General features: G+C 40.3%; 1 protein-coding gene across 1 annotated transcript; it reads left to right on the top strand.

Moving 5' to 3' along the window:
- LOC108433106 lies at window positions 1–25,545 on the top strand. Its single transcript, XM_017707452.2, has 4 exons — window positions 1–178; window positions 7,813–8,339; window positions 11,357–16,917; window positions 19,089–25,545. The coding sequence occupies exons 2-4, from the start codon at window positions 7,972–7,974 to the stop codon at window positions 19,121–19,123; spliced, it is 5,964 nt and encodes a 1,987-aa protein (XP_017562941.1). The 5' UTR covers window positions 1–178; window positions 7,813–7,971; the 3' UTR covers window positions 19,124–25,545.
- Window positions 25,546–27,516: the final 1,971 nt, after the last annotated feature.

Below are 27,516 nucleotides of genomic sequence, written 5' to 3'. Positions count from 1 at the left end.
GCTTAGCAGCAGAGCCCTCGCTCGCTCGTTCGCTCGCTCGCGCGCCGTTGCCGGCCCGTTGTAGGCATGCTCAGCTCCAGTCCCTTGCAGTGGCAGCCGCCCGCTCGCTCGCAGCAGCAGCAGCAGCGACGCCGCGGCGCACGCGAAGCGCCACTGGCCGCGCACAACGAGGCAGCAGGTAAGGCGGAGCGCGAGCGCGGGCTGGAGCCGTGGCCGGAAAGCCGCAGCTCCGGCCTGCTGCACGCGCACGGCTTCTATTTACTTCATGTTTTTTTCTTACTAGGGAGCGGTGGCAGTGTGTGTGTGTGTGTGTGTTTGCAGCTCAACACACACACACACATACACATACACGCATAGGGTGCACGCGCGCGCGCAAACGCAGACCCCGGCAGCGAGGCATCTGCATCTGCAGATTTTTTCGTGGATGGGGAGGGGGGCTTTAACTTGCAAGCTGAGGAGGGGTTGGTGGGGAAAGGTGGTGTTGGTGGAGGAGAGGGGGGGGGGGGGGGGGGGGGGGGGGGGGGGGGGGGGTGGAAAAATAAGCGTTAACAGTTCGCCCGCGTGCAGTTCGTTCGTTTAGGCGTCTAGGCCAAGTACGTGTTTATATTCGCGGTCGACGTGGGCTATAATGCAAAAAAACAGAAAAACTGATTTAGCAGTATGATTGGCTGGCGCGCGAGCCGTCCGTTTGCTGACATTTTTTTTCTAACACCCCCTAACAACACACGCGCGCGCACACACACACACACACACACCCGAAGCTGAGCTGAAGTTGAGTTATTTTTTTTAAATTTCCCCGTTCCACCTTAAATGCCAGGCGCCAGAATGTAACCGCTGCAGTATTTAAGGTGCAACGGGAAAATCGAAAAAAAAAAAACAAGCTGGCGAATAGGAAGCACCACTTCAGCCTCGTACCACCTCCTCCTTCCAGACCCCACCAGCCAATCCCACCACCACCTTGCTTGCTTGCTTGATTTTTTGGCCCCTGCTGCACCTGCGGCGTGGCGTTACGGTACGTGCTAGGCGCATCGCTCACTTTGCCCGAGCCCCGCCGAGCGTGCGCGTGTGTGCGCGCGCGTGTGCGGCCTATTTTAATGTAGGTGCACCGTAGCCCACTGCAGCAGAGCGGAGCAGCGGCAGCGTAGGTCATAGCGCGCTCCGTACGCACCTTTTTTCCTCTGCAAGCCGAGTGTGCGCGCGCGCGCGCGCGTGTGTGCTCGTGCATGTGTGTGTGTGTGTGTGTGTGTGTGTGTGTGTGTGGCGCAGTGGAGGGGCTTCTCTGTGCGAAGACGAGCGGTGGAAATTTCACGGGAGTGCACATTTGGAGGGGTGTGTGGGGAGGGCGCGGAGACGGTGGGGGGGCAGTAAAAAAGGTAACGGAAGGCGCGTGCGTCCGTTTTTTTCTGGGGTGTTCCTTCCTCGCTGCAAAGTTGCTGTTATGGCGACGCGCTGTTTTCATGCGTTTGAAACGCTGAAGTGACGCCTTGGGTGGGGGGGCAATTGTGTTTGTGTGTGTTTTCTGAAGCCCCCCCCCCCGTTTGCTTTGGCTCACCTGCTTGTGCTGACAAGAATAAGCTACCTGGCCTCGCTCTGCACCGGGGCCTTCTCCCTCTCTGTAGAGGCTGCATGTCTTAAAATGAATGCCTGGGCAGCTGTTGCCATGCTGCCAACTGGCCATATGCAGTTGTGCATACTGAAGCTAAAACAGCTGCTTGTACAAGTGCCAAAGGTGATGCTTCAGTTAAACGCATGCAGTTGCAGTTCTTTGTCATCGGTGTTCTCCTTTCGTCATCGCCACACCTTCAAAGTTGCTGCGATTAGAGTAGTTTGGAGGAGAGACGAGCCTACAAACTAGGAAAGCGCCTAAGCTGCTCGTTATGTACCAGCACATAAGTAAGCCATTAACAGTCTGTGCAGTCTGTGTGGCCTAAGCTGTTTCGGGCGTGGGGGTTACTGGTCGGTGGTGGTGGGGGCGCTCTGGACTCTGTCCCATGTCCCGCTCAGTTGATATCCATACATTTGTTTCAGCAGAGAAGCTACTGCACTCTCATATGCCATCAAGATGAGGCAGCAACACCCCTTTTTCTACCTAGCAACACCGATGTGATATCATTGACAGCAGCTGTCATGGTCATATCACACTTGGACTGTGCCTGTCTCTCCCCTCTGACTGTTATCGTTAAACAGGGAACACCACAGACGGACGGGCCGGGGGTCCATCAGCCTGTTATAGCGCCTCACCTTGTAGCCAATTACAATGTTCAAATGTCGCTGCACAAGCATCTGAATTAGAGTGGGCCTAGTGTCGTCGCAGTTCATGGTGTTTTTGTTTTTTTAAACTGACATGCCTAGCATGCTTCCTGTATTTATCACCAACACAGCCACATCATGATTTATTAGGCGAGTTCAGGTAAAGTGGGACACTATTTTGCCCATAAAAACAACAGTCAAGTGATAACAGTTTCATATTGCTGCTCAGTACCAATTTTGTTTATGTCAGTGCTTATCTATGGTTAAATGTGCTGTGATTAGAGGTGGGTGATATGTCGAAAATTTAACATTGCGATACTTTAGGACATTTTCATGGTACATGATATGTCATGAAACGTTTTCAGACATCTAATCAGTTGGAACAGACAAAAAGAACCAGTATTGCTACGTTTTAAAAATACTGTGAAAAACTGAATAGTTATTTTTATACAATGTGTTATACTCTGTTGCACTAAATCCTGTTAAACTGTGCTAATTTTGCTCACTCACTATAATGAAACATGCAGTTGCTGAGTGTTCTACTGTACTGATATATGTTCAGAAAAGCATAGTGTGTTGTGACATAATTTATCATGATAACAGTATATACTGTCAGATTGCCCAGCCCTAGCTATATTTCTTTTAAATTGCTGCTGAATAGTTAGATATTAGATTTATTGCTTACCTATAGTTTAATTTAAATTGCAGCTGAAATAGGCTGACATCTGTATCTGCTTATGTTAATGCTTATCTGTGCTTAAATGTGCTTTTATATTAGTATCTTTTATTATTGCTGCTGAAATAGAAATAGGCTGATTTCAGTTTTGCGTAATGCTGAACTATGACTAAATGTGCTGTCTAAGCAGATAATAGATCCATTTGTTTATAAAAGGGCCTATATTTTACTTGTATTTATTTTTTTCCTGAGGCTTCATTTAAGAATTTTGTGTAGGTTTATGTACCAAAAGCCAAAACTTGTCATAATTCATGACCGCATCAACAGTTTATAACCTCTGTTTATACCTTTGAGTTAAACAGGCTGTGCTTGTTACTGTGCCTTTCAGTCCGATTATGTCAGTGATGTTTGTTCTGACTGGCTGCCTCATTAAAAAAACAGTCTGGTCTGAAACACCCTTTGTAACTTCAGCATGAATGGGCGGAGCTAAACTGATACAGGCTTAATAGGCAAATATGCACATGTCTTGCTTTTTGTGATGGTCCGTTTGTGCTTAATCACCATATATGGACACTATAGCCTTGAGAGCGAATATATTTTGGAACTTTAACAATGTTTACATTTACATACCTAATCTTTTATTTTTTTTATTAAGAAACTGAAAGCAGTATTATTTATCCTATGTATCAGATATGTGCATACATGGGATGTTCTGAATGATATTTCTTAGTAGCAATAATGTGTTGGTGGTTATATATTTTGGGTAATTTCTTCCTTTGAAAAAAATGCTGTTTTTCGACAGTCATAAGGGCATCACATTTCTGGTTTGCCTTAGGTTATTTTTTCAGTTGGGTGGAAGCCCCTCTAGCTAGCACAGTAAATAAAGCATGAGATCACTATTTGAGAGCAAAGGGGGGACCATGTGAAATCAGAGATAGGCATCATATCTAAAAGTTTCAGGTGAAACCAACTTGTCTGATTAAAATGCAGTGGTGTTTCACGATAATTGTGATGAATATTACTGAATATTGACATGATACACCTAGTTTTTGCCAGTGCTTAGCTAACTACTTTGTGCATTTTGACTAATTTTGATTGAGTGCAGTGCAATTTGTAAAACACGAATAAGAATCACTGCAGTTGTAGACTTATTATTATTATTATTATTATTATTATTATTTCATTTATGTGGCACTACACGTTCTACTTTATCTGTTCCAACTTATTAAGTCTCAGGATAATTAAGATAAACCAACATCTTCATGTGTATCATGTAGTGTGAGAATGTCCTAAAGTGTCATAATATAATATTTCTGACTTCACCTACTCCTACAGTAACACAATGCTGATGGTGACATCTATAGGTTTTTTAGGTCATCTTTAGTAGGTGTAAATTTATCAAAATATATATTTTATTTTATTTATTTATTTATTTTTATTTTTTTGGGACCTAGGTTAGCTAACATCAGCCTAGCCTATTTAGCGATATCCCTATTTTTCAGTCCTTGACATTGCAAAAGTTAACGTAAATATGAGCATGTTTTACCATAAATGCAGGGTTTTACTGAATTGTCTGTATTTATTCTCTGTTTTTCCATGATGAAATACTATGATTACCCTGTGATTTCAGAATTTGAAGACTGGCACCATAAATAGTTAACCTGACTACTTACCCATGAACATCCCTATTTACATGACCTGTGTATGCCTGTAGTTGTAGCTGCCATTTGAATTACTATTAATGTAATTGTGGTTGTACTTACTACTAGTGTTTTTTAAAGCCTTAGTTACAGTCTCATTAATGTTTATTAAATGTAATGCTTAAAGATAGCCATTCCAAAGAGACACTGTCTAACTGACAGTGTATGTTCATTTAAATTTGCTTCATGTGTTAGCCTGGTTGCAGTGTTCTGGACTATGAGCCACACACTATTTTGAGATATGAACATCTGGCTTTGAGAAGAAATCACAAACAGAATGAGAGTCTGTGCAGAGGTCATACAGAGGTCGTGTGCGCATGCTTGTGTGTGTGTGCGCATGTTGGAGGACTGCAATGTGCAAAGATATTATGCTGGTTCCTGCTTAGTTAATATAAGTCCCAGCTGAAGCCCCCAGCATAGCTTCCGGTATTTCACCCTACGCTGCAATTTCAGCCTCACTGCATAGCAGTCATCAAATCATCTCGGAGAATGGCTGTGGAAAAATAAAGGAATATATTCAGTGAGGAAAGAAAAGGACACAAGTAAACATGCAAATGCAAAGTATTTGCAGGGTGCCAGGCAAGGTCATTGTCATTAGCACCGTCTCGGCCAAGTTCAAGGTTATGTTGAGGTCGTTGCCAGGCTCGAAGGTTACAACTTGAACAAACACAGGATTAGGGTGTCGTTGTGTTATGGTAGGTAACCATGGAAACTCAGCTAGAGCAAACTCCTGCAGTTTAACCCAGCAGCGGCAGGCAATGCAGCTCTGGAACTGACGCCCAGTGTTCAGCAGTTACTAAAGCCTACTGAAATTGTTGGCTACATGGGCATTTTCTTTTCTACTTGTCTATGTGCTTTTTCAGCATTTAACAGTTCAGCACTGGCCATATGAAATTAATGATGTCACTCACCAGTTCTTAATAATGTTCAGTACATCACTAAGTTGTTTATTGGTTTATCATTTCAATGCCAGGAGTAACAGGGGCAAACTTGACTTAGACATTTTAAGAGAAAGTTTATCAAACCCAACCGTAGCCCACAATATTATGCTTATCAAAGTAAGAACACTGATCTAAGATCAGATTTTATTAGTCCATCAGTCCACAGCTTATTCAGTGTTTGTAAAAGGCATAAACCGACCCCAGATTAGCATTTGTACTCAAAAAGTGTGGATTTACATGTTCTTTCTGTGTCTGTGTGGGTTTCCTCCCACTGTCCAAAGAAATGCAGTCAGGCCAATTGGAGTTTATTTGCCCCTAAATGTGAATGTATATGTCTGTGTGTCTGTCCTGTGATGGACTGGTGGCCTACCCAGAGTATTTCCTACCTTTTAATATTTCTGTGTAATGTTACTGTCTGTAAAACGTGAACTCTTCTTATTTCTAGCTATGCAACAATTTCAAAGGTTTGGAATAACTTGCCATACTACCTATTTTTGTTATTTTTTATTCTTTTGTATTACTGTCAATAATAGTGCATACAGTGTGGATTTAAATATTACAAGCTTAGCAACAAATACTAAATTTAGTGGTTTTATGCAATATTTCAAGTATGTGAGCAAGACCTTATTAAATGCTAAATAATATACTGCAATTATTCAGTTTCTATTTTTTATATACTGTATAAAATATAATAATATACTGTAATTATTCTGTTTTTATTTTTTAAGCTATATTTTATCTGCCTTGAGAAATAAGCTAAATTCTGGATATTCATTTTACTATAATTCTTCATTCCGAACACATTTTTTTACTTACAGCTTGTGTCCTATTTATTATTGAAACCTGTGAAGTTGCACATAATTAACATTTTAAAATAATCCTATACACTTTTCTAGTTTTATATTATTGAAAACATTGATTCCAGAAGGTGCAACACTGACATAAATCCCAGCATGTAGGTTAGTGTTATTTACTTGTTATCTGTTTCTGTTCTTGGTCAGTTTCCACCTGAGAAATCCCAAAAACTTGCTCTGCCAGCACCAACAGCACATGTAATGTAATGTAGTTAACAGCACATGTATAGATATTGTTAAATTGTTATATTACATATTTGCAAAAACATCCTTTTAAATAGTTTTATTAATATCAAGAACGTAAGAGATTTCTGAAAATGTGTGAATTAAATGATTAAGATGTAAACATTTAGAGTGGTTTGATGTGAGATGCTCCTTTCAAGGGAAACTTACCGAGTCAGAATTGTCACAGTGGTGGAGATGCCTGAAGATGCCTTAAGTGTTTTAAGCTCCTGAAAGGTCCCCCACAGAAAGTCATTACATGAAATGGTTAGAAATATGTTGTCTGATGTCTATGAAACTGTTTTCTGGAAGTTTTGAGATAAGCTTGTGGACTAAAAATATTTTATTAAATACATTCTTGGCAGAGAGGTACATGCAGGGCATTGCAGGGCAAAACAGTACCAGATCATTTCAGATTTAACAATATTTTACCATCATCAACATTACATATGAATACTCAGAAGATGTTTTGGTTTACAGGTGGTTGTGGATAGTAAATAAAAAGGTTCTATTTGTGTACACATTGTGACCCCTGGTTCCCATCACCACTATTGTGAAGAAATCTGAGTCTGTAAATTTCTCTATAATGGAGCATCTCACATCAAACCACTCTGATTGACTTTGTTTAAATGCTAACAGCTGAATTATTTAAAATTTGAGAAATTGGTGGAATTTTATCCATTAAAAGTTATAAAATTATGTAAATATAATACCTTTGTTTTCCTAATGGCATCACTTTGCATAGTCGCTTCGATATAATGATAAAAACACCTCTTATTTTAATATGTAAAGCCATAAATCTCAGCAGGATCGACAAGTAAAAATGCTTAGTGCCAAAAGATACTGAGTTACTATACAAACAGCATTTTTAATCAGTTTCTCATTCTAATTATCATTCAGATTATTTTTGAAGTGTTGGATTTCAACACTTCATTTTAGACCTATTTAATCTTTTGTTTTTTTTTGTGCAAACAATTTAGATTTTTTTTACTTTTTTTTAGATTTTTCACTTTCAGCAAAACCATTTTAAGCTGAAAATTTCCTGCAGCTGAAATTTCAGTGCATCCCTAGTTTGAACTGCATCTTCCACTGGCATTTAGAATGCTCAGAACCAGTCAATTCTATTAAAGTGTAAAATTCTTCTTCTGTTTCTCTCTCTCTGTCTTTAGTGATGGCCTCTGCTGAGCAGCTGAGTTCCTGCCTTCACCAGCACCGCTCCTAGGCCACACACACACTCTCACATACACACTCACACATACAGACACACACTCCTGTAACACACCCCCTTCAGGTACACCTTCACACACACGCAAACACAAGCACGCACGATGTACAGTGTGGAGGACCTGCTGATCTCTCATGGATATAAACTGCCCAGGAGTGGCCCTGCATCCTCCTCATCTGCGCCTTACGACAATCGCAACAACGAGTGTCGGCGTGACAACGTGGAGAATCGTCCTGCTGGTGGTGGAGGGGGTGGGGCCTTGAACGGTTTTGGGACAGCAGAGGGCGGAGCAGACGGGCGGACAGAAACAGGGACGGGGGCATACAGGCCAGCTCAGACTGTAAAAGCGTACCCCGAAAACAACAATAACATTAATGAGGGACATGAACGAATCCAGAGGAGGCTGGAAGTTCCTGTCGGTTTCCTTGGTGACCTGCAGCCTCTGGGAGACTCACTGGCTACTGACAGTGGGTGAGTGGGTCATGCTTTGTATGCAGTAATGACGAACAGCAGTGGGGTCATTCCATTTCAAAACAGTAGAGCAGAATTCCACTCATCATGGATCCTGGAGCCAAAGCATTTGAATATATATCGCTAAAAATTTGTATTTCGCATTCAGGCGTTTTCACTTAATTCTCCTGCTGTGAACCTTGTATTAATACAATTGAACATCACGTACAGTAATATGCAAAAGTCAGTAATCTGGGCAGTAAGCATTTATTTGTTAGCTGTCTTCAAGGAAATAAAGTATGTACAGTTACCATCCAGTACCTATTTTATCTGATGGGTCCTTCATTAAATTAAATTCTGTGTGTTGATTGCTCTGTCACTTCATAATTCTGTTGGTTAATCTCACTTGTACCAACCAATGAGAGAGCTCACTTGACTCTATCTACCTAGATACCGTACCAATAAAAATCCTGACTGGACAATTTTGCAGCTGGCTTTTAAAGATTTTAACCATTTTGTTTCCAACCATAATTTGAAACAATGAAAGTATTACTCCAATACTTGCAAAATTTAAATACAACAAGTAAAATGATTCTATAAGGTACGGATGAAATTGTATCTTTTAGTTACCAGAAATCATCAGACATTTTCTGAAGGCTCAGAAGGCGTGGAATGACTGGCCAAATTGCTTCAGGCCAGCATTTGTGTTTGTGTCTAACAATAATGAATATTTTCCTATAGCAACTTGCCAGGGTTAAAAAAGTCAAAGGCATACAATCTACAGTGCTGGCATGTGTGGGTGTTGCAGATAACATTCACAGTTTTAAAAGGGCGGCCAGTATCTTCCCTAAAATCTGACTGGCCACCCCAGGTGCAACTTCTGAAATTTCTGTCACATCATTGGCTTCCACCTCGCTTTGGGGTGGGTATTTATGCCGTTAAGAGGAGATCTGGGGGAAAAATTCCCTCTCAACAATTCCCTCTCCAACAACTCTGTCCTCCAAACCCCCTAATGTCTTGCTAATTGTAGCCTGTAGTCCTGCAGAGAGTGAAAATACGTGATTATCTTATACATTTCATATTAATATTTTTGTAGTCTAAATAACCAGCTGACTGACATAAATCATCAATTTCACTGTCTGTTTTCACTGTATGCTTGTGATTCATTTTCTTAGTGAATGTTCACTCGGTATTGAGTGTTAATATTGGCTAATGCCTGGTCTTTGTGGTGCCAATAAGTTTGTGGAGTCTGGTATTTTAAATCTGTAAACCATGAGTGATTTGTTTAAGGGGTATTGTTAGCCACTTAACTATGGTAAAATGAGTCTAATCCACAGCTCCTTGTGGCATATTCCTTTTATAAAACGGTGGCAAAATACAAGATACACAATTTTTGCCAATAATTATGCATTTATTCTTAATAATGATTACAATTTTAGGTCTGTATGATTACTCTTGTGTAATGTTACATGTTACAAGTGTCTGATTTAGTAGCCACAACAAAATTTTTTGTCTTTTGTTAAAATATTGTAGTCATAAGCTAATATTTGGATACATTTGTCTATTTATATTGAAGATAGAGTTTATATAGTGTACATCCATAACTTGTAAGAATTGAAACAGGACTTTGTATCTGAAATTAGGTAAGATGTTTTTGCCTTGCGCCAAGAGTGGGTCCTGGGAGACTCTAATGCAAGCATAAATTTGGACTTACGGGGGTGTGAAAATAGCACTGTACTGGTGGCTTTACGATGGCACATCCTGTGTTGCACCCATGTCATCAATTCTGGATGCCAAAAAAAAAACTATGATAAGAAGGAAAAGATTTATTTTCGCCCAACCAAATTAGCAATATTCCACTATTACACTAGTATATGAAACATGTAAATGCACAAAAATGGAGCCCTATGTTTTTCTATTTGAATGCAAACTACCAATTTCCATTATTTCACTGGCAACTCATTAAATCAATTTAACAAAACAATTTACAATTAACTGCTGCTTTTTCTGTGGTATTTCAGAGAAATATTGTGCACTAGAGATGGCATATTGGTATCAATGGATATCTCCATTGAGCCGATATCAGCAGAAAATGCTCAATGGCATATGGGATGGTAAAAAGAATGACTCTGATCTGATCCTGTAACAAATATATCCTGAAATTAGCTTGCTCATTCTGTGTGATATGATGTTAGCTGTGTATTTCTTCCTGTGGAGTGTTGGAGGAGTTTGATTGCGACAGCTTACTTTAAATGCTTATATTATGTGCTTCAATAAAAGGAAATAGTTTTAAAGTTCAGTATTTTTTAAAGAAAAATTTTGGAACAGTATCAGCTGCCATTCAAGCATTCAGTATCAAAAAAGAAAAAAGTGGTATTGTCATTTTCTATACATTGTAGAAGGTATTTATTATTGTATGTTCTGATGTTTAACAGTGCCAGTCAGATTGCATTTTCTATCTCTGTATACACAGCACAACCTTGGCTCCATCAACAAAACTACACTTTTTTTCATTGTAAAAAAGCAGTGTATTCTTTCTTTCTGCTACACTGTGTCCTTACATTATTATATGCTCAACAGAAAAATTGTGTATTCATAAACTTGTATTTGTGTACCAGGGCACCGTACTTGTACTACTTTTATTACTCATTTGGCAACCAGCTTAAATGAACTAAACTTGCCAGTGTATTAAGTTGTGGTCAGCTAAGATAAAGAACATATATGTAATGTGAAAACCATATCTGCTCCTGAATATAGAGTGATGGTTCCCAGTCCTATTCCTGGAGCACTCCTACATTATTTTTTACATATTTGTTTCTCTAACATACAACTAGTCAGCTGTTGAACAAGCCCCCCAGGAGTATGTTAGGGCAGTGAAAAACCTAATTTTGCAAGACAGTAGTATGCTAGAACCAGGTTTAGGAACCACTGATGTTGAGTAATTGAAGCTGAAAATTTTGTATGGCTGTTATATGCAATAACATGAGTTGTGGTTATTGCTGTACTTCAAAAATCACTTAAACTATTTTTGTATGCAGGTTTTATGACGCCCCCAGCCTGACATTTTCTGAACATACAGAAGAACGAGATATCTCCTACTGGAGAAGGAGAGGGCAGGACTTCAGTGCCCTGTTGGATTACGGTGATCCTAGGGAGCTGCGTGTGTCTGGAGGGCTATGGAGAGGCCCAGTGCTGGCTCCAGAGGAACTGAGGGCTGAAAGGCCATTAGCACGATGGGAGGAAGGGTCATGGATGCGAGAGGCCATAGACTCAGGCCCAGAGACTCTGCGGGTAACTGGGGAGAGGAAATGCCAGAGCCTAGGTACAGAGGAGTGGCGCCCTGCGGTGGGTCTGGGTCGGCAGTTGTCTGATGGGGAGGCTGAACGCTGGTCTCAGGAACAGCAGCACCGTCTGCGACCTGCAGAAAGTAGTGTACCTGCTACGGTCAGGATGAAGTCTCAGTCACTGCCCCGTGTTCTCTCTCCAGAAGATCCACAATACAGAGAACTTCCCCAAGCAGGTGCCGCAAGCCAGGCCCCTACTCAGAGAAACAACAGCTCTGTGCCATATGGTCGTTATCATAGTGAATGGCCAATGGGAGAGCGGTGGAGTGGTCAGTCTCATGGTCAAGGTCCTGTTGCACTTGTGCCAAAGCCACGGTTCAGTCGCCCTGTAAAGCCCCCATCTTATGAGACTCACCAGCAGAACAGGGGGAGCTGGGAAACACTCTCCTCTGAACCAGTTTCCAAACCTAGAGACCGGTCGGTTTGTTATTCTCAGAGCTTTGAACCATTAAGAGACAGGTCAGGGTGTTATTCTCAGAGTGCAGAACCCTTAAGAGATCGGTCCATTTGTTTTTCACAGAGTGCAGAGCCTCTAAGAGACCGCATGGTGAGCCACTCTCAAAGTGCTGAACCACTACGAGATCGATTTATCAGTCACTCACAAAGTGCAGACTTGTTAAGAGACCGCTTTATAACCCACTCTCACAGTGCCGATCTGTTAAGGGACAGATCACTTTGTTATTCTCAGAGCTCAGAACTACTCAGAGACAGGTCTATCTGTTACTCACAAAGTGCAGAGCTACTGAGACCAGAGGCATATAGGGCAGATTTGCTTTATCAGGAATTGACTGGTATGGAGCCCCCTGGATACATCCCACCCCCCTCTTACAGAAGATTTCCGCCTCCCAGGGGTGGGCAGATTTTCCGTGCTGACTCTGCCCTTGTCCGATGGAAACGAGAACCAGTAAGTGCCGAGATGGGGGAGTGGTTTTCCAGAACAGCAGGATTGTCATGGTCAGAACGCCGGGAAGACAGGAGCATGGCAGTAGTCCCCAGAAGGCCAGTGCATCCAGCACCTGTTGTACCAAATCGACCAGGGCACGTGCAGTATGTCCCGTTTGATGACCCACGCATCAGGCACATCTCAGGGGGGCCAAGTGGAAACTCACTCACAGACGCAGACAAGATCCGTCACGTCAACAAAGAGCTTCCCTGTGCTGCAGCTTTAGGACAATCCACACATGATAGTGCCTTCCTCCCTACCCAGGGGCCGAGCACGGACACTCACAAACCAGCTCTCAGTGAACATGAGAATGCTAGTCGATGGCACAGGGGGTTGAACAAAGGCAATGAAAGTGTAGCACCAGACCAGAGCTTTTCCAAGTTCCCCACAACCTTTCAGACCAGGCCCTCACAACCAGTCATCAAAGTTGACAGAAGTGCAGACCAGCCAGTTAGGGTAGAGAGAATTCCAGACCAGGGTCAAGTCAAGGTAGAGAGGGTTACAGAACTAGTTAAAGTAGATAGAGCTGCAGAACAGGGCAAAGTAGACAAAATAACAGACCAGGTAAAGCCAGACAGAGTTGCAGACCAAGTCAAAGTTGAAAGACTTACAGAAGTTAAGCCAGACAGATTTACAGACAAGCAGATTAAAACAGAGAGGATGCCAGAACAAACGAAAATAGATAGGATTCCAGACCAGGTTAAAACAGATAGATACTCTGAAAAACAAACTAAAATGGATGTAAAAGCTGAAAGAATTCCAGACAAGACACTCAAAGCTGACAGGATTTTAGATAAGCCAAGTAAAGTAGATAGAGTGCCAGACAAGCAAGTGAAAGTAGACAGAATTCCAGAAAAATTAAAAGCAGACAAAATGGCAGAAAAACAGAGTAAATCAGAGAAATTAACTGAAAAGCTGAATAAGTCAGATAAACAGACAAAAGCAGATCTAAGTGTGGAGCAGATAAAAACTGAAAAAGTCTCTGAGAAACAGACAAAGGCAGACAAATCCATGGACAAAGGTTCCTCAGAGAGTGTTTCCACAGCAAAAACAGAACCGGCCCAGGAGCCTGAGAAAAAGAGTGTGAAAAAGAAATTAAGTGAGACTATTTTCTGCTTGGTGTCTGTCCCCCTTTCACAGTCTAGTGGCAAGTCCAGAGATCAAAACAACAATGAAGAGAAAGAACCGGATTCCCCTCCAATTCCTCCACCTCCTCCACCAAGCTCCTCCAGTGAGAACAGCAACACCCTTGGCTCCCTGCCAAACCAAAGCCTCAAAAGCACATCCACCACCTCCACTGACTTGGAACTACAAGCACTTACACTTGGCAGCGCGTCCAGTAGCATAGTCACGAGAAGAGCTCATCGCAGGAGGAACTCTCGCACTAGGATCATTAAACCAAATCCCCATGATGAGCTTAGACGGTATTCTGGTGCTTGGCCAGGGGACCAGTATCGTGACCAGGAAACCCAAACTAGCCCTGAGCTCGCAAAGAGTGCTCAACATCCGGGTCCTGATAAAATGGAAGCACAAACCTTGCCTGCAGTCCCAGAAGCAGAGGTCCCTGCAGAAAGTGGATCAGGAGCTCCAGCTGCTGCAGGAGCTACAGGATCTACAGGGGGCACAGGAGCCCCAGGAGCTCCAGCAGTTCCAGGAGTTACTGGCGTTCCAGGAACTACAGGGGCCCCAGGGCCAACAGGACCCACAGGGCCTACAGGGGCTAAAGGGACCACAGGGGCATCCGGTGCGGCTGGGGCAACAGACCCGAGTACTCCCTATGGGTATCCCATGAAAGGTCAGAAAAGCCTGAAACCATCCAGCAACAGCGCCTTTTCAAGGACAGGTACCTTCAAGAGCACAGGTTCACATAGACCTCCGCTACACCCTCCTCCACACCCGCCACCCCCACCTCCAAACCAACCACCATCCCAGCCTCCACCACCACCTCCAACACAGCCCCCAGCCAAGTCACCACCTTTGGACCAGGCTGAAAATGCCAAATCATCTGCAGGCCCTAACCCAGAGGCTTTTGGTCAATTCCTGCTGAAGCCAGTGACCCGACGGTCCTGGGATGCCATTGAGGAACTGGAGTCTATTAATAAAGAATTGCAAGAACAAGCAAGTAAACGTCCTACTGTGGACCAGTGCATTGAAGATCTTAATGAGGCCTACAAAGACATCCTGGAGCTCAGCACTGCCAGCAATAACCTTACCAACCGCTCCTCCATGCAAATCCCTGATCGCATCAAAGCCAGATTGTCCAGTGAACCCCTGGGAATTTCTGCAACTACACTTCGGCCCAGCCTGGTCCCAGGGAGTGACCCAGAATACAGGGAGGTTAAGAGTGCCTTTTCCCGACCATCAACTGGGAAGAGTGTTAGCTTCAGCAAACAGCTAAGGGAGGAAATTTGTCCTGCACCTCCTCCACCAGAAACAGGTTTCAGAGATTACAAAACAGTAATGTCCCAGATAACTCACCGCAAAGCCTGTAGATCAGTGAAGTTGGACCTCCTGACTTCTAAGGAAACTCCAGTCAAAGATGACAGTTTGGCTGCACTAACTTCCTCCACTTCGTCCATGGGGGCTGAGGTCCCATGGGCGGACAGGCAGCCCATGCAAGATGCATCTACTCTAACCAGCCCCCCAGACTATGAGCACATATGTCAAACGCTCCAAATGGCCCGTGATTCTGGGGCCATCAGCCGAGGGGCTTCTGTAAAATCCAAACCAGGTAGTGCTATGAGCATTGACACCCCGCAGCATGTGGCCATGCCTGGTGTGTCTGCAGTAGATTCAGAGCAGCCATGCTCTTCCTTAGCATTAGATAATGAAAAACAGGTAAGACAGGAGCCAGTCTCTCTATTCAGGGAAGAGAGAAGCTCAGGCTTTAGGCGGGTAACAAGCCAGAGTACCAAATTCCTTGGAAACAGGGGAATGCTGAGTAGCATTGCAACTGGCAAGTCAGTTGGAGACAAAGCAGGTTTAGAGGCAAACCCTGAAGTACCAGCTGACTGGCAGATACAGCTGTCATTAGCTGAGAAACATATTGCTACCCTTATCACAGGGGAAGAGTCCAAACATGGGACAGCTGATGACATAGATGAAATGAGCAAGGTTGATAGAGAAGAGGGCATTCCTGCCAGTGAGTTAGTAGAAGATCAAGCAAACAAGACAGTGCAAGAAGACAGCCTTGTCACTTGTGAAGAAAGGGATGCACAGATAGAGACACAAGAGAATGAACCAACACAAGGGGCTGAATGTCAGTTGCCGATAGAAATAATGAATGATGGTGATAATACAAAGGAAAAGATGCAGATAGATTCAGAAAAGACTGATCAGGAAGACCCAATGATTAAAGGCAAAAAGGTGCAAGAGCAAACCCAGGAGGGTGACCCAGGAGAGCCCAAGAAAGACTCTAGTGTTACTTTAAGACCTAACAAGGCTGCAATGTGGACTCATTCAGGTGTGGATCCAGGGCTACTACCAGAATTTCCTCCTGATCACTTACCCCTGTCTGTGTTATCTTATCCAAATCGTAGGTTATCTTTAGGATTGGACTGGGAGAGAAGTAGCTGGGAAGGAGAAATGTGGAACAGTGGGGGTGGTTGGGCAAGAGAAAGGCGGTCCCTTGATGCTGAAAGGCAGGACTTAGATGGGGATAGGTGGGCTTTGGATGGTGATAGACAACAAACCAGTGGTGAAAAGCGGGGTTTGGGTGGTTGGCGTGGGTGTGGAATTGACAGGCAGGGTGCCGATGACTCAGACTGGGATTTAGACATTGGTAAGCGACATACGGACACAGGGGATAAAGAGCAGAGTGTGGATGCAACAAAATGGAACGTTGAGCAAACACAGGATCAAAGTGAAGATCAAAGTAGTACTCCTTCTAACAAAGACTTGGATGCGAACAAACATAACACTCCAGATAAGGGAGGAGTTCAAGGTGCTGAAGTAGGTCCAGGTGTCAAAGACGTGCAGGCCTCAAGTTTAGGAAGACGGGGCCGTGGACTTTCTCAGCGAATTGAAGCCCTGCATGACCGTTTTATGGCCCCACCTGGACATGGGTCAGAGGAGAGACTCGCCCGAATGAGGGAGGTGGACACTGTCTCTCGCATGAGACGCCTTAGCCTCCGTAGCACAGACTCATGGGATGGACTATATGGGGTGAGCTTTGTGACTAGAGCTGAAGAGGTGGGGAGGGATGATGAACAGTCCCTTCCTTCCTCCCAGGAGCTTCCAAATGCAGCAGAGAAGGTGGAGAGTGAGAGCAGTGAACCTGGTGAAACACAAGATAACCAGCCAATCGCAACAGGTACAGTTTTTACAAGATCTAGTAACTGTTTGAGATACCTACCAACGTGGCTTTGAAAACACAGCTGGTGCTGTATTTTTCACACCTCTACATCATTTTCAAACTGTATAATATTGGTCATACATGGTTACTGTTTTGTTTAACAATGTTTTTTGTTTGCGACTTTCAGTCAGTATTTTTAGATGTTCTGACTAGTGCGCTAAAGAAGTGCATATAAACTGATTAGCCAAAGGTAAATAGTGGTCCTAGGTAAATAGTGTAAGGTCTGTTCAAAATCTTGACACATTTGGATGACTGAAGGATACAAATGGTATGAAAGTGTTAAGTTAATTAGGAAATTCATATACCATCCTTGTGGTAATGATACCCTTATACATACATACCCTTACTCTTATACACTTGATTAAATTAATCCAGTAATTATCAAGCCAATAAAGAGCTGATTAAAATTGAAAATGCAAAAATGTGTAGCACATGGGACCCTCAGGACTGTGATTTAGGACCACTTCTCTGGAACTCAATTCTTCTAGAAGACATGCCATAATTGACTGTTTTGTTCATGTAGGGCTTACAACTGGTAACATCTTCCTTGCTATTTTCAGCTGGATTGAGATTTGGTATCTGAGAAGCATCAACAGGAGAATGACATATGCAACAAATCATTCTTCTATCAAGGCAGAAACGTTTTATAAAAGTTTTTTCTAGGTGCCACTATATAGTGGGTGTATATGGTGTCTATGGTCTATTCATTGCTTAGTCAGCCCTGTATTGAAGTAGAATTGGCCAATATGGCAAATTGGAAAAGTCAAAGTAGTGCCACCTTTTAAAAAATCCTATTAAAAACTATGAATGATTTATGTTCAACAGTTCACACACTGCACTGTCCAATTTACCAAGTCTAGTTATGCTCTTTTTGTAATCAAACATGCACTTGTGCACGTGTAGATGTGTTTTTGAGTACTGATGATATTCATAATCTACTCAGAAAAATATATTGTGACATAATTCATTACAATATTGATAAATATCATCATATTGCCCACCTATATACTGAAGCACCTGGCTTGGTATCTCAAATGTTTAAAGAGGATAATGTTTGAACAAGGAAACAAAGAAAACATTTACTTGCTATTAGAGAAGAATCACAATAAAATAAGTGGTTGATATATACAATGTCTTTCTAATTTCAATGTATTGTTTAGAGTAAAAGGAGAATTACATTGAATTTTTTTTATTTCTATATAATTCAGTTCTTGTGATGTAAATATTTACATGTAAACAAGTCATTCAGAGACATTTAACACTTAAAATGTCTGGTTTTGTAAATAATTCTAGCTCAGTTAGTTTCTCTAGAATGGTGCACTTTACATCAAAACACTCTGAATGATTCTGTTTACATATTAATAACTGTATTGTGAAGAAGTGTTAAAAAAGCAGTGGAATTCCCCTTTAAAATGTCTGGGTGATGATGCAGGGTAACCACTAGAGGGAGCAGTACTCTTGCAGTTGTGTTTTCAACTTGAATTCTGAGATGGGATTTGCCGGGGTTTTCTGACTATTTTTCATATGTTTTCAGACAGTTCAGTGGTATAACACATCAACAAAAATCAACAATCATTTTTTTTCGGTTTTTGGATAAGTTTTCCCTTTAGGGTGTACATTTGTATGCAAAGGTATGGTCAAGTTGCATTTTGTTGATTTTTGAAGCGAAATAAGTTAACACACCCTCTACAGAGAACACACTTCTGCACATTTAAATGCACAGTTACACAATTTAACAACTTGGAGGTAAAATAAACCATAAGATGTGGCCTGGGAAAAAGTTATGGTTTTATGTTTTATTATTTTCAGTATGTAACTCAAATAAATAGAATAAATAGAAATTACCCACTAAAATGTGCAGATAAATGGCATATTTATGCTTTTTCTATGAGGGTTGACTTAGAAAATCAGCAAAACATAAAATGATCAGGGGTGCCCAAACCTTTACATACAACTGTACTTCAAAGGCATGTATTAATTAGGACTGTGAATTGGCAAAAACCTGGCAATACATAACCTATCACAGTACAGGGGCTGCAATTCAATATATTGCGATGTGCGGTACTGTAAGCAAGCCAATACATTATCTACACCCCAAGGATTAATATCTTTTTTTATTTGCGTTTCAGAGTCACAGGAGCCCACCGAGGTGGAGAAGTCATAGCTGATTGCCAGAAGTCAAAGGTCACTGGGTCAGGAGTCATCCATTGCCACTAAGGGCCAGCTTCCAACACTGTGACCTGGCTATCTGTTAAATGCCTTCATTTTCATATGCCGCTCACACAAAAATACAAAGACACACATACGCACATACACTGACAGTCGCAGTTCATGCACTAAATAATTGCATAATGCATATGCAGACACGTTAACATGTAAACAAACTCGCGCAAACATGAATTCATCGTCATGTATGCACATACTTTCATGCACATTCAAATACAAACAAACACATATAAAATGGCCTTCTCCGACAAGAGCATTGTGTATCAACTCCACCCCACCTCCGCTCTGATCCAGCTCTGCTGGATTTCTTAATGTTGCTGCTCCACTGCCAGAAGGAGGCAAGTCTCAACCATTCCTACCTTCCACATCCTCCCTCACACAGTGTGTTTTCTTTCTATCCCTTAACGTCTGATGGGGTCTGTAAAACTCAAGCATTTATTGTGGCCCAGTTTTCTCTACATGAAATGTAATATATCGCAAGTTTATTACAATATAATCTATATTATAATATAGCCCTGCTATATATTCCATTTTATGTGGGCCAGACCCTTTGAAGGGATAGTTTAGCAAAATAATGTTAAACGGGAATTCCACCAATTTTTCATAATTTCTGCATAATTTCAAATGTTGAGATGTAAATAAGTCGTTCAGAGTGGGGTTGATGTGAAATGGTACACTGCAGAGTGGCATACCAACTCAGATTTCTTTGCAGTGGTGATATGAACCAGGGGTTACAATGTCTACAACAAAAATATAGCCATTTTATTTATAATCCAATGTAACCAGTGAAACTTCATGTCTGATAGGTTTGTATATGTGATGTTCATGATGCTAAAATAGGGGAAACAAAGAACTATTTTGCCTTACAACACTCATCTTCAGCATTATTGTATTTTATAAATACATTTTAGGCCAAAACGTTATCTTAGAACAATGTCTCAGTCATCAGGCAGTGTGTTCTTTACCATTTTGTGTAATAACTTTCTAGGAGGGAGCTTTTAGAAGCATTAAACTCTTCAGACATCTGGTTCTTATCACCACCACAGTGAACTATTCTCTCAGTAAATTTATCTTCGATGGACTTTCTCACATCAAACCACTCTGAATGACTTTAATTACATCTTAAATATCAAATTATGCAAATATTAACAAAAATGATGACAAAATGACAAATACCTTTCATGATAACTTGCAACCTTAGCTTGTATTCATTGTTACCCACATTAGCATTGTTTGGTTGAATTATCCCTTTAATACTAAACCTGCATGTGTAAAATTCATTCTTATGTCTTATTGTGTCTAAAACGTTTCAGACACTCGTCTCCGTTAACGACCCCAACAACAAAATAATGCCAGACCTCGTCAGCCTGATCATGTTGGGAAGCCTCCTCCCCTGTCCTCCCCCTCCAAAGTTAAGTTGGGAGTGAGTCGTAGCGGCACCTGTCCTCTTTCCCCCAGTGCTTCTCTTCTGCTGACATGGAACTTTTGTCAATTGTCAGAACTTGTGGTCTCTTCGTAGTCCAGTGTAAGTCAGTTCGTCTGTTTGGACATGAATGTTCCGTCGGCGCTTTTACATGTTCATATTTTGTTCTCATTTTTTTTAAACCAGTGTTCGCAGACTTTACAGGACTGTTTGCATTCCTTTCTTATTTTAAGCATTGCCTGAGCTGTTTAATTCCAAAAAACAAGAGCTCCATCTGAGATGGGCAGCTGGAACTATAGTAGCAAGTGAAGATCAGTGGCTCAAGAACTGTTTTTCTTTACCACTCAAATTGATCAAAGAAGCTCATTGCTTTTTGTTTTTGTTTTTTTTGTTTTTATCCACAGTGCCCTAATACCAGAACTTTTTCAGCACACTGTAACATATGTCCCTGAGAGCTACAGTACTTGCTGTGGTGATTAAAATGGTATATGTATTATAGATTAAATAGAAGCCTGGATAGGATGAGCATTTTAGAATTTGATGAGAAGCACCTTGTGAATGGAAGGTTATCAGATATTTTATTTTGCTAAAATCAAAGATAATTCGAGCTACGGAGTGGCCTTTTTTTGAGAACACACCAGTAATGATAAGCCTATGTGGAGCCACCAACACAATGTTTGATATGTTCCATATCAAAATGTTTATGAATGTTTGTACGATATGTCAAGTATCTTAAATGCCATTGATTGACCCAGGTTTGGGGAATTTTTTTTCAGGCAAAGACTTTAAAAACAGGGTCCAGAAATGAACACATATATTAATTCCTGAATTTAATGCGGTGTCTCTGTCCCCCGACCCCTTCGGTAACTCCCAAGAGCAATAAATGCTTACAAGTGTTTGCGATGAAACAGATAAACATGTACAGATTTTTAGGACTTTAAGTAGGGAAAACGTCAATAGGACATGAATTGAAAAGATACAAAACATTAAAAAACATAATGTGATATCATTACAATGCATACCATTTTGCTAATAGTGGTCCCAGAGACAGCAAACGTTTGATAGCATACGGCACGATATTGTATGGTACGGTAAGGTGATAGTGTATGATAGCTAGAGCAATATTGTCCAACATGACGCTCGGTGGCTGTAGAATATGTGAGAACCAGGATAGACTCATGTGTAAAAGTGTCATCTGTCTAAATGTCGCTCAACAAGAACGTGTTTCAGATTTTGTGTGTGTGTGTGCATGAGTGTTGGCTTGCTTCCCCCCGCCCCGCCACCTGCCCCGCCGCCCGCCCCGTCATTGCTCTCCATGCCATCCATGTGTATTTACAAAAAGAAAAACTGCATTTCACCGAATATTTATTTTTGTTATCATTGAAATTGTTAACCAGTCCACATAATGTACAAAATAAAGGTATATTTTAAATATTTTAAGAGATATTTTGTATTTACCATGATATTTTATTTCTTTGCTCTTGGATCCAGTTGGCAGTATCATATTGCTGTATAGCGCAGGAAGAAGAGTATATAATTTTCTAGTGCTTTTAAAAAAAATTAAGACTAGGTCAATTTAGCTGAGCTAATATCTCTGAGACACCTGCAGTATGCCTTGTTCTTGCTCTGAAATTTGTGAATGATAAGGGTTGTCACTGCATACCTTGATTTGACGTGGATTTCAGCTTGTGCTTGGAATATGTATCACACTCAGTTGATATTTGGTACTCTGAATAAAGGAGTCCATATGGCATTAACATTTAGTGAATTGGCCTTCCAGTCACCTACATCAGTCTACACACTTAACAATGGCCAGCTTTTTCCAGGCAGAGATTAAAACTAATAGTAGAATAAAAACAAAGAATCCCAATTGACATTTTATTCTATTTCAAGGCTAAACTTAAAGGAAAAGTTTGGCAAAAAATCAAATGTACACAATTTTCTACTTTCTACCCCAGTTTCTCCATGTTTGGTGTCTAAATTTTGCTTCTTTAGTTCAGCACTGGAGGTGCAAGGCTAATGTTGCTATTAATAGAAGTCAAAAGCCACCTACATCCTTTGCATAAATACAGAACTTCTCTCAACCCATTCAAACTGCATCCAAATCTTCATCAAATTTCAAATTTTGCTTCTTTACATTTGAGCTGGAGCTGCGAGGCTAACATTGTTAACAAACACTAGAAGTCAATAGTCACCCAAATATTTTCTGGAACACACATCCTCAAAACTTCTCTAAATCTGCTGAAACCGTACACATATGATGGATAATACTGGAGTCCAAATTTTCCTTCTTTAGTTTAAAGCTGGAGCTGTGAGGCTAATATTGCTCACAAAGATGTCAACAGAATTCAATAGTCACCCAAATCTTTTCTTTAAAATACATCCTCAAATACGAGACAGACAAGATCTGATATAAGATCAGTTCTGCCGTGTGAGTTTTGGTTTCTGGTTTGTTTGAAATGGCTTCCTGGAGCAGTTAAGTTTATTTCATTTTAATTGCTCACAGTAAGTCATACTGTGCTCTTAAGCAGGGTTTTACAACCTGATGTCTGTGGACCACTGGTGGGTTGCAAAGCACCCTGTAGTCGTCCACGGCCCTGAACTTTGGGGGCACAGTAGGTCTCAGTGGCTTTAACTCATAAAAATGTGACTTTAAGTCATTAACACACAAGTGGACAAAATATTAACTTAATGAATTAGTAATCAACAAGCAAATGTTTTTAAATTATAGCCAATGTACATACAAATAAAAACATTGCGCATCATCAGTTTGAGATGTAGACAGTGAGGCAGAGACGGAGGAGCTTCTCAGGGCGCTTTCACACCTGCCTTGTTTGGTAAAGACCTACCAGACTTTTCTTTAGTTGGCTCCGTTTTGACGCCAGTGAAAAACTCCACCTGCATTCGGGTCTGCAACAGAGAGCTGAACCAGTCCGACAAAAACCTTGGGTCTCGGTTCTGTTGGCAGGAAGCGGTCTGTGAAGAAATTAGGGGATTCATCAACAGAGCTCACTTTCCTCTTCTAGTCTCACACTTTAAAGACTCTCATTTGCTCTCGTTTCTGCATCGCAAGCTGCTTTAAAATAAAATAATAGTCAAGATATGCATTTGATGGAACACATTTTTCACGGAACATAAGCAATGTTTGGTGATAAACCTCAAACTGAAAATCTGATGACACAGAAGCAGTTATAAAGTAAGGTTTATTATTATTGTTGATTGTGATGACACTAATCCAAAAGCCCTGTGGTTTGGCTGTTTCAAATTAATCACAAATATCTTAAAAACTATGAACATATGCATTTTTTAACATAACTGTACATTTTGGGACTTGTGACTGAGCCAAAATGGATGATCTGATCCTGTTCAGGCCCTGATTCTCAGGTTTTCAGGCTCAGCATTTAAGAAAAGAAAAAGAAAATTTAAAAAGTTGATTTTAGTTGATAGAAGTTTTCCTGTGGGCCACTGTGCTTTGTAATTCTAAACAGGTGGGCCTTGGAATAGAAAAGTTTGAGAAGCACATCGACATGTCTGCATGACCTTAACAAAGACCGGGATGCGGTTTGAGTGGGTTGAGAGAAGTATTTACAAAAAAGTTTTGACAAAGTATTTGACAGCTGCATTAGTCTCAAAGCTCCAGTTCTAAACTAAAGATGTAAAATTTAAAAATGAAATATGCGTTGACTTGGATTTTTTGCCAAACTATTTCCTTATATGAGCATTCCACATATTTCTTTAGAATCATTTCGGAGTAATTTAATTGTTGAGATATAAACAAAGTCAAAATTGTCTTCTGAGTTTTTACATGTGCTGTTGATAGAAAGTAAAATCTGAAAAACATATATTCTTTGAGTACACTTTTCCCTTAAAACGCCTTACATGTACTATTCTGCCATGAATAGGTTTTGTAAAAGGCAAAACCTTATTTCAGAACTATTATTAAAAAATGCGTCGGTTATCTGGTATTCGTAACTATTTCATGTAATAACTTTCTGTGAGGGAGCTTTTAGAGACATTAAAGACTTTAGACGTCTGGTTCTCATCACCACCATTGTGTTTCTCTACAACAGAGCATTTCATAACAAACCACTCTGAATGACTTTGTTTACATTTTAACAATTCAATTTTACAGAATTTTTGAAAAGTCAGTGGAATTCCTGTTTAACCTGGGGTTTAGTCCAAGGCTAGGCTTAACCTTTTTTTATGAGGCTAGATTAAATCTGAAATCCAGCTCAAAGTTCATACGGTAGCCTAAAGTGTATATGACAAAACAAACAGCTGCGGCGTTAATAATTTCTTTCTTTAACTTTAGTCGTTTTATAAAAGCTAAATGTGGCCTTATTTTTATTTGAGCATTTGTATGTCTTTGATTGTCAATCATGCAGTGTTTTTCATTCATTCATACCAACATTTTTATTTTCTAGAAATAAAAAAGGAATCTTTTAGTCATGCAGCCAAATATGTATTATTTATTTGCAAGTATGATAAGCTAAAGTCTAGCTGGAAGGAACATTTGTAGCACATGGACTGGAACTGTTCTCCCCCTCTCATTCAACAGGCCCATAACTGTTATTATTTTGAGCTGTTTTCATGACTGATGTAGCATTTTTCACCAGTGTAGCACTCGGAGAACGCTCATTGTGGAAAAAGTAGATGAAATTCATCATTCTTTTTGGAAGTTGTGACTTTATGGAATTCATAACAGTAATGCAGTGTATACCTTTAAAGCATAAACTGCTCTTTACATTTTGCTACATGCTATGGGGTGCCAAGAGTGACATGATTTACATTTTGATGCTAATTTTCCATATCTTTGAGGTACCTGGACCATTATTCATTTAGCAAAACATAACTGACTTTTGGTTCCATGTTTGTAAATGGTTAGGCATTGAAATGTAAATATGTGAAATAAGTTAAAAAAGTCAAATTTAATAAACATTTTCTACAATTTATCTCTGTTCCTTAAATGTTTGAATTATGAATGCTGAAACTGTTTGGTTTGTTTTGATGATACCTGTTGGTTTGAATTTAATCAAAACGTAAAAAAAAACAATGCACTGATGACCTATTTATATACATTCATATAAATATACTTTATTATTATTGTATTTATTCATTCCTTCATTACTGTATTGTCTAGAATTTTAACATTACTTACAAATATTTGGAATATTTCAGAATTGGCAAAAATACATAAACATATGGTATGTATATAAGTACATTTAAGTTTCTGACATATATCTACATACATACACACATATATACACACATTACATATACATACAAGCAAATGCAAAAGTTTTTTTTTTTTCTATGGAAAATTTCTGTTTATTTACTGAGTTTAACCAGGAAACATACAACATACAAATGTGTTATAACTTTTGCACAGGTCACATGTTTTGCACAGGTTTTTTTACATTATATGTTAAATTGTGCAAATCATGTTATTTGACCAGGGTGCCCAGACATTTGCATTTCACTATAGATGCACAACTACTGTTCCAAAGTTTGAAGTCACTCGTCATGTTAATTACTGTTATTATGCTTAATAATAGTAACATAAACAGTGCAGATTCAAATACTATAAGCTAGCCACCAGAAGATATAATAAGATGTTTTCTTCTACAGTGTCATTCAGGACACTTCAAAAATGTCTTCATTTTCCAGTTTCCTAGAAATTACTTGAAACCAGTGAAGAGAGCTATCATCAAAGGTTTTATATTAATGGCAGTGATTTCAGACATTTGAAGGGTGATTCAATTTATATATAGAACTGTGCAAAACGTCAACAGCCACCCCTCATTCATTTAATTTCCAGTCAAAACAACAGGTACAAGGTATTTATTTTTCAATCATAAAAAAAACAAAACATTTATTTAATAGAAAATAACAGATGCCTGAACAACAAACTTTTGTCTTTATTACAGCTTCCATTGTTTTTGAGAGACATTCAATCTCTCTGCAGGGACATTTCCCATGTTTCCTGTAATGACCTTTAAAATTCAGTCTTAGAAGGTTGCAGTTTCTGCTTCTCATGATCCAAGTAATCCCAAACACGTTCAGTGATGTTGAGGTCTGGATTCTGTCCAGTTTTAGTGTTCTAGCGCAGTTTCTTCCTTTTTGTCGATCACCAGCTACTCATACTTTCAGACTCATAGTGTTGAATTGTCTTCTCACAGTGGAAGGATAGACAGTAACATCTGTGGATTTTTCAGATCTAAAACAAGAGTCTAACTTAATTTTCTCCTATGTCTTAAAGATGAAAGCTTTAAGTGATGTTTATCTGATGCTGGCTCTTTTGGTGGTCTACTGGGTCTTGCAAGGTTGTTAGAAGTTCCATTTCCATCTGTATCCAGTTTTGGAAACTCCTGTTCCCTTTGACTTCAACCTCCCTTGTGCAAGTGAACTGTCTTGTATCTTATAGTCTCAGAAATATTTAATAGCTTTTACTTAATGGCCTTTTTGAGTGTAAGTGAAATAAATGAAGGGTGGTCTCTGACTGCAGAGTACTGTATTGAAAATAAGTGTTGGTGTATGATTAAATTATGTATTACTTTTGAGGACAGGGAGTATTCTAGACCCGCTAAAGTCAGATGTCATTTTTGTAAATGTTCTCCAAGCATGTACGTTCCAGACTATTAAATAACAGAACAGTTGTTTCTTTTTCATTCACTTTAAAATATTTTAAAGTTTCTCAATGTCGAGAATAGCTACAGGGTTTTTATGACTTTAAAAGATCTTTTGCATCAAAATGTGTGTGTGTGTGTGTGTGCATGTGCGAGTGCTTCCACGAGTGGGGAGAGTGAGAGTTTGGCATACACAGTTTTTAGCAGGTTGGATGGATGGATGCCCTCCAAATTTCCCAGAGCATGCTGGGAAGATGTTAGCCTCCATTCAGAAAGTGCTGC

This window comes from Pygocentrus nattereri, chromosome 19 (assembly GCF_015220715.1).
Source record: "Pygocentrus nattereri isolate fPygNat1 chromosome 19, fPygNat1.pri, whole genome shotgun sequence".
Lineage (NCBI taxonomy): Eukaryota > Metazoa > Chordata > Actinopteri > Characiformes > Serrasalmidae > Pygocentrus > Pygocentrus nattereri.
Note: the sequence above shows the minus strand (reverse complement) of the source record. Positions and strands in the feature narration are given on the sequence as shown.

Excerpts from the sequence above, each read along its gene's own strand:
- LOC108433106 (XM_017707452.2), top strand. The coding sequence starts at position 7,972 with ATGTACAGTGTGGAGGACCTGCTGATCTCTCATGGATATAAACTGCCC. Across the intron at positions 8,340-11,356 it reads TCACTGGCTACTGACAGTGG|GTTTTATGACGCCCCCAGCC; the intron begins GTGAGTGGGTCA and ends TTTTGTATGCAG. Across the intron at positions 16,918-19,088 it reads TAACCAGCCAATCGCAACAG|AGTCACAGGAGCCCACCGAG; the intron begins GTACAGTTTTTA and ends TTTGCGTTTCAG.